General features: G+C 39.7%; 1 protein-coding gene across 1 annotated transcript in view; it reads right to left on the reverse strand.

Moving 5' to 3' along the window:
• Positions 1-6,263, reverse strand: part of LOC104534795 (sodium-driven chloride bicarbonate exchanger-like) — a gene marked incomplete at its 5' end in the record, with an annotated part of 60,073 nt that extends 53,810 nt beyond the window's left edge. Inside the window, 3 exons of the mRNA XM_010180648.1 lie at positions 1,051-1,239; positions 4,131-4,338; positions 6,140-6,263. Of these exons, the coding sequence (XP_010178950.1) occupies positions 1,051-1,239; positions 4,131-4,338; positions 6,140-6,263 (521 nt within the window). The remainder of the gene's footprint in view (positions 1-1,050; positions 1,240-4,130; positions 4,339-6,139) is intronic.
• Between the last annotated feature and the right edge of the window lie 2,376 nt (positions 6,264-8,639).

Below are 8,639 nucleotides of genomic sequence, written 5' to 3' on the forward strand. Positions count from 1 at the left end.
ACTTACGGAATCACTTAATCGCTGAGTGTATAAAATCAGTGTGTTTAACATGGACTCAGATGCTGTCCTGATCAGAATCTACTCTTTGGGTAAATAAATAGAGATGTGAAGGTCCCCACAAGAAAATTGGGGAAAAGTGAGATGTTTCTGGAGTGGATTGCTTCATCAGTTCCACTAACAGACACAAAGTTACTGACACTGAGCTTATGATACTTCCACAGCTCGTCCTGAGGGATCTTTTTAAGGAGACCTACTTCTTATTTGTTATAAGACCTGGTGCAAAAAGCTCATGGAATGCAAGCTGCCATTTTGCACCCCATGGAAATTAAGGAACAGGAATGCAATAGCACTAACTTCCTGAAGTGTCTCTTGAGTATCTGTTTAAAGTCATCAGCAAGGGTTGCACAGATCAACAGGAAAGTTGTCTTAAAAACAGTGACAACCATCCTACTTACTTCTGTACACCCATATGCATAATCACACACATCTTAATAAATATTATTTTTTCCTTGCTCTTAAAACAGTAGTTCGGTAGAATTAATATGTTTCTATTTATATCTTCTTCAGATGAAATTACGTGTTGACTTTTAGGGCTTAGAATCTTTCCCAGGGAAGTGGCTAAATTTAAAAATATCTATTAAAACTTTATATGCCAATGATTGAAACAAAAGGTTCTTCCTTTAAACCAAAGTTAATCTTTACGGCCATAGCCCCATGTTTCCAGATCAACCAGAACTGCACTTGAGCTGAGCTGCAGCAGGACAATGTGCCATGCCAACCACCCAGGACAGAGCGGCACACCTCAGCTAGTTCCATGGAATATCTCTGCACGGCCCTGAATTGTCCAGGATACCCGAATTTCAATCAAATTTAAACAAGTGGTACTGAATGCATAAGAGGAACCACTCACATATAAAAGGTATCGCTTTTACACAGCAACTTTTCAGAGCAGAATCACGCTGAGTTCAAGCTGTGGGTACAAAGCATGTGCAAAACTGAACAGGCAGATGCCATTGGAAGCTCAAAATGCAAAATAAAACAATGCATTACCATTTTTATCCATGGAATGGGGTTCAGACTGCTTCTTTCCGATATCAGCAAAGGATCTCACAATTGGGATCCTGTTGCTCAGCTTCTTCTGGTTCTGATGGTGATGCTGTTTCAGTAATGCCTCATGCACTCTCTGACGAACATCCTCACTGAGCTGCCCAGAACCCACCTGCTGGTCCAGAATCATATCTGAAAACATAGATAGAAAAATAATAAAAGAGGGGAAAGAGGAAATATTTAATTTTTTTAATTGCAATTATAAGAATTAGTACTCTAATGGATTACAAATTAAAGCTATCAGTTCCTCTAATGCAACTGAATTAAATGGCACGTTAAGTGTTTCACTCTTAGGAAAAACAAACAAACAAAAGCAAAAACAAAACAAAAAACCACAAAAACACAAAAAAACCAAACAAAAGCAAAAACAAAACAAAAACCACAAAACCACAAAAAACAAACAAACAAAAAAATCCCACCAACCAGAAATGATACTAGTAATGTAACAAAGTCAACCCCTCAACAGATACCCAAATTAAGGTCACCTATGTAACTGTGAAGTCAGTCCCCAAGCACTCCAATACATAATGCATTCAAACCCAGGATTATGACGTGTATAAGGTAGCTATTTTTTTTCCCAAATAACCCCTACCCTATTTGCCACAAAGGGCTGGCAGGCTCTGAGGAAACAACTTCTTTATTCCCTTTGTACTTACCACAGGAGATCACAGCCTAGCTCTTTATTTCTTATAACTATAATTACAATACTTTCAGTACAATATAAAGACATTTCAGATAAGACAACACAGGAAAATTTGCTTCGTTATTTGCAAATACTTCATAGGATCTCATTCTACTGCCTGATGTACACGTTCCTGCAAGAAAATCATTACATGGAGGTGTGAATGAAACTGATCCCCCTGCTAAGAAACTGCAACCATTTTTGCAGTCCGCTGGCAGAAAATACTCCTACTTACTCGTGTTCAAAACTATTTGTAAATATATGCATTATGTATTTCAAATGGGAAAGAATTGTTCAGAATTTTACAGGATTTTTAAATTATTATTGTGGGAAATCCTGTTAGCACCAATATTAATGCTAAACAGAAGAAGACAGGAAAAAAACAAATTCTGTATCAAAGCAAGTAAAACAGCATTGAAGTACACACTGTCCTTGTGTATCCATCAGAAGAAACTGTACTGCACAACAACAGTGACATAATAAGCTGAGTCAAAAACTCCTTGTACTGAAAATTCAGACAGCTTACAGTTCTGTGCTGGAGTCAGATTCATATCTACCAGTAAACTCAGTGGAAAAGCAAGCAGAGCAGAAAACATAAAAAGCAAATGCATCATCAGTAGAGACATTATTTGTCAGGTCTTTGATAACTGCCAGGAGCAAGAGAAAATAAGAGAGATAACAAAAGGCATTAAATACTTGCGCTGGTTAAATATAGTTTAATTGCTAGAAGTCAACTATGCACTGTATATACATTCAAAAAACACCACAGAATTTCTGAAGTCCACAATGTCCACATAACAAGCCAATGTATCGTATATGTAGCTGCTTTAAGAGCTCAACAACGGATTACCTGCATGCTTCAGTTCCTATGAAGACACTACCAAGAAATCTACATCTCTCTGATGACACACACACCCCAAGACAAGGCTAGGTCCACAGATAAACGCAGCTGCCAACAGATGCAAAGACGAGAGGTGTTTCCACATCTCACAATGAAGAGAGATGCAGAGGTTTCCAATGTTGCCTTTGACCATTTCCAGCAATTTCACTCAACGCAGTATTACAATGGTGTTGACCAAACAGCAAAAGAGTAATACTGCTTGATGGTGTTTCTGACCTGATAAAACCTGTCCTCAAGGTGCTTCACCTGACTCTGAAGGGAGCTTTTATCTGCAAGGTCAGCTCAAACACCCCCAGGTCAGCTATCTCTGCACTCCCAGTCGAGACAAACACAAGGTTTGCTATTACTCTGGACTCCCACGGAAGAGAGAGGCAAAACAGCAAGAAGACTGACAGAAAGACAAAAGAGAAGGTAACACAGGTTGAAGAGAAAGTCTTCAGTAGAACTTTTTTCAGAAGGACCCAAGAATTTGCAACACACAAGAAAAAAGAAAAGAAAGCTCCAGCTCCAAGAAATACATTCATTTTCCTGCTCAACTCTACTGCCTTTTGAGGAACTGCCTCTGCCCCAAGGACAGACTGCCTCCCCTTCAGACAGCCTTAGTACATGAATTTACATGTCACAGCTTCCAAAACAGGCCAGTATTTTCTGTTACAGGACAAGGGATCTTCAGAGGAAAAAAATAACTAATGAATATATAACTTAGGGCATCTGTGCTACAGCACAATTTAAGATTCCCTCCCCCCTCCCTTTCAATTCTGCTGACCAAAAGACAATTTGTAGAGGGTGCAAAAACAAAGATTACCTTCTCTGAGTTGCTCTAAGATAGAAATCAAAAAGAGGAGCCAAAAAAGGGGGCTTCTCTAGAACAAGTAAATCTACAGTTGTGATTATCACCTTGCTTATAGACCAGTGGAACACCACTTGTATGGTGTCATTCCTGGAATCACAGTATTTTCCATATTAAGTGTTAAAATACAGATATTAGTATTTATGATGATCCACTTGAGGAGAGAAAATGCCAGGAAAAATAATACCATACCCCTATCCTCTTCCTTGCCTGGATGCTCTGCTAGACTCCTCAGCAGCCACACGTGGCGTTAGTGCCAGTGTGGTGACTAACCATTTTTACCTCCTGCCAAACTGAGAAGAAAGCAGCTTACCTTGAGTTTTCTTTTTTTACAACAACCTCCCTTTTACTGTAGCACCTATGCCACGTGTAAAAATGGAAAATGCATCCAGATTTGGAAAGAGCGAAAACGTGTTTCCTTGCCTTGATAATTCCTTCCAGTTGTCATTTATTTAATACAGAACCACTTGCAGTAGCAGCTGTAGGAGTTTAAATGCAGTCAAATTACTGCCAGATTGCTGTATTTTGACCATTTTTTCAAGTCCTGAACAGATCTGAATAGTAGTAAGAAAGACTGTCTCCATCAGCACCTATCGTTAGGGGATTCCACTTCAGTTTTTCGCCAAATTTTTCAACATATCTTTTAAAAGCCCAAGCCTCTGCCATGTCAGTGATAACACTCTCAGTTGCAAAGCTGAGTTTGAAAACAAGAGCAACACGGTTGAAGTCTGAAAGCAAACGGCGAACAGGAGCCACTTTAAACATTTCATTTTCAAAACAGACTGTATTGCCATAATCCTGTGACAAAAAGATCCGACACACTCCCCCCCAGTTGAAGCTGCACCTAGTTTTCAAAGCCTTGTTTTTCCCTTTTGTTTCTAGAGCACATGGCCATTTCTCCAAAGTCCATATGACAAAACAGAGTAGAGAACACAGAACTGAAACTTCACAGCACTGCATCTCAGCTACATTGCTGTGTAACAACAGACACTCTCCAGGGTTTCTATTCTCAGCAACACAGGTTTGGGGAATTTTTGCTTGTTTTAACGCATTTTCCTCTTGAATGACCTTTTAAATTCTGCAAAGCCCCCTTCCAGCCAGAGACAGCTTACCATTAGATTTTTCAAGGTTGCTTCACAACCATATGGAGCTTTCTACAAGACACACTGTATTAACTGTCTACACCACATCATTTCTGCTTGCATCAGGAACACCAAATTAGGATGTTTCTTCAGTAAGAAACTCAATTCATACTGGAACCATTAAATCATCTTTTCAAATTGTTAAAGACAGATATTCTTCCTGCCCTGGTCATTTAGAGAGATTCAAAGAAACCTGTGGTTTCATATAATTTCAAAAATGTTTTTTCCATTCAGACTCAGTTACAATAGATCATTTGCAAAACATTGTTTTCGTGAGCAATGCAAGTACTTAAAGAAGTTACTGTAGTGAGTCAAATGTAACTCTTCTTCATCCCTGAACAATTTACCTAGGCTGTCAATCAGAGCATTAGGGGTGCAGACCCTTCCAATCAGTTGAAACGCTGCATAACTGATGTGTTCCCAGCACAGCAAACTGCATCTGGCCCAGCTCTAGGGTCAGTGAGGATGCAAAAGCAGGTGGCTGCTTCCACTCGCTCTGGAGATGTTTATTACACACCTGTGGCAGATGCACCCACCCTACTAAAGACCTGAGAAAGACCCAACACAAACAGTGCTAAAGTTTCTGGCCCTGGTGGCGCTAGGACTGCCTCCCGCTCACAGCTCACATCTGGTCCACACAGTGGGGGTCAAAGCGGGAAAGTTGGGGTCCTCAGCCAATAGGGGCTCACACGACCATGGACTGACCACAGATCAGGTTCAACCAGGGTATAAATGGGGTCCCGTCGGAGGACTCATTTGAGTTGGTCCTCCTCGGAGCAGCGGGTCTGCAGTCGGGGACTCTCCCCTTGAGTTGGGACGCCACTTAAGGCAACTTCTCGAGATTGAGAGCCCTCCCTTTTTGGTGAGTGAGTGAGTGAGTGCACATTTTAGATTGTTTGGCCAAAAACTTAAGAATTCTTAACTCAGCTGTGTCTGGTAATATTCCCAACCAGCATTGAACCTGTATTTGTTAAATGTCAGTGGAATGTTGTTTTGGTTAATGAAGTTTTGTCTGCTTAATTTCACTTGCAGATTAAGATTGTTTGAGTTCATTACTTGTGTGCGTGTAGCCATTTTGGTGCAATTCCGTGACACCACCGCAGCTTTGTACCATGGCACACAACCAGATCCACCTGGAACCATCCCAGGTACAAGCAAACGCGCAACAAGGGGACACTGAAGTGTGGCCACAGCTCATGCCGCACTGCCCCAGGCGCACAGTGTGCCCATCACCTCATGTATGTACTGCAGGAAACTCTCAGGTGAAACACAAATAAATTTATAGAAGGTACACTGCATTTGCACCAAAACATCTGTGAAGTCCAAAAAGAAATTACTAACAGGTGAACAGGCTAAATTTGGCCTGACTTTTACAGTGGTGATTCTTGTGGCCAAGAAGATCCAGAGATCTCTTTTTTTCTCTGTACCACATGAAATGAAAGTTTTGAATTGCTGACCTCATATTCTCCTGATACAGACTGGTACTGACTGTTTACACCCGAAGAAACTGAACTCGGTATATACCAGCAAAGTAGCCCAGTACTTACACCTCTCAATCTTCCAAATTTTATAACTCTGCAACTGCAGGACAAAATGAGAGATTAACGACAAAAAACAGAACACGTGGGCTTTTGTGTGCATCATGATTGCAGTGACAGATTAGCATAAAACCTAATTTAAAAGCCAAGGTTTGTTTGGTTTGTGGTTGTTTTCTTTGCCTTAAAGACAGGGGAGAAGAAAACACAAGCAACCATAAAGCAGCACTTTATGGAGACATTCAGTTGAAATGCTGTCCTTTATCTTAACCTGTCTTGAAGAGGGACCCAAATACACACTTCCCTAGCGAGTTAGGCACTGGGAGCAATAGAAAACTAACAATTAGGGTTCTTGAGCTCATTTGCGAACCAAGACCCATTTACAGTGCTTACAACAGTGATTATAAACAAGCTACCTCAACCAGAGGATTTAGCCTGGTCATCCAAGGAGGCCGAGCGCTCCAGCACCCTGAGAGAGAGCTTCTATTTCCAGCTCTACCTGAAATTACTCTGTTCAACTTCTCAGCTGAATTACTTGACAAGGAAAGGCAGAGAGTGAAAAATGACTGCTTTTTAAAGTAATGGCATGCAATTTTACTGAAGAGCAAGAGCAAGCATTTCACAAAACTGTAAACAGTAGAAACAAGGCTAAAATTCACAGCTTGCAGGTCAGAGAGCAAGCAGTGTCAAAGCTACACTAACATGCCACAGTGGATGCTACCAAAAGAAGAATGGAGACTTCATAAACCAATATATTTTGCATCTCTAACAGAACAAGAGTGATGAGTGGCATTGGTTCTGACTCTAGACACAAAATGAAAGTTAAAATTGACTTGTGCAATCTACAAAATTCCCAAATTTGTGCTTAACAAGGGAAATTTTTTTTAAATGCCATTGGTAAAAGATTTACAATTTACCCACAAATACAGGACCAAAACACGATAAAGGTTTCTCTGTGGAGGCAATCAACGCATGGGAAGCTGTAAATAAAGCAAGCAAATGCAAAAACCTGGGTAAATGAGGATGCGAAAGCTGAACAAAAGACAGGTGTAGAGTCAAACAGAGAAGCAGATTGCTCACAGGCAATCCCACGCTTTGTTACAGTGCTTGTAATAAAAGTTAAATTTACCAGAAAAGCACTGTTGGAAACATAACACAACATGAGTGTTGCAGCTGAAACAAAAGGCTCCAGTGAAAGAAAATCTAAACTGGGGCCAGTTTGAATATATCATTATTATCGAGTCATATAGCTTAAAGCAAACACAGGCAAAAAATAAGACTTGTTCAGATTGAAAGCTTAAGATGATATTACCGAAATCAATAAAATAGCACACTTGGGATGTAATGCCCTGAGTTTTTGAGCACAGAGTCCAGTGACCTCAATCACAAGATTAAGCTGTTACACAGATTGAAAACTCGATCATGAGGAACATATGAAAGACTGCTTGGGGAAAAAAGAGTCACATCTCTGGATTGGAAAGCATGGGAATATTTAAAATGTAATTAAAAAAATAAACCATTATTACATTTAAGCTATTTAAAATAAATGGGACTATTTAATATTTCAAACACATACAAGTTGCCAAAGCACCACCGTGCAACACTGAGGCCACAGTTTGTATGTGACAAGGTTCGCCATTTCCTCACAGTACACTCTGCACAACTACAAGAAAACACAAGATTTGTGATTCATGTTGTAAAGAAAGTATTACCATTAAAGGCTGGACCGAACAGTTTTTAAACCAAATGACAGGAAATGGCATCATATGTTAAGAAGAAGAACCTTTTGGGTTCATTCACTGGTTACAATCAAAAAACCAGATGGTAATCTGAGAATCTACAAGGTTTCAAAGGAACTAAATGAAAATATCAAAAGAGAACATGTTCATCTGCCAACTTGAACAACACAGTGAAGCTGCTCTCTAATGGTGCAGCCAGATTCTGGCAAATATCTCCTCAGGAGACAAGTTCCAAAATAAACTGTTTTGATTACATAGATTTTTCAGACTTCCTTTTAGCATATGTTCTATACAGAAGTGATCGATAAAATATTACTACATCAAATATTCAAAGGAATTCCTTGTGCATGGAGTGCTAGCTTACTGATATAGAAGCCACTGCAAAGACATGCAGAATGTCACTTACTAAAAATAGTAATAAAAAACCACTAGAATATGTTTAATTTCAAAAAATCCATTTTTAAACAGGATAACGTTCAGCAGAGGAATTGAGCCCTTTGCAAGGAAAAGTAAAATCCATCTTACAAAACTTGAGAACAATTTGAGAAACTTCAAGAACGAGCATGCAGTCTCGTTGCATGATGACAATGTTGGAAATTCATCTCAGAAGTCCCTATTTTAATAAGATAGTGTCTGTGAATTCAGCATCATAGGTATGAGGTTTAATATGGCCAAATGCCGGG

The sequence above is a fragment of the Mesitornis unicolor genome, unplaced genomic scaffold (assembly GCF_000695765.1).
Source record: "Mesitornis unicolor isolate BGI_N332 unplaced genomic scaffold, ASM69576v1 scaffold34103, whole genome shotgun sequence".
NCBI lineage: Eukaryota > Metazoa > Chordata > Aves > Mesitornithiformes > Mesitornithidae > Mesitornis > Mesitornis unicolor.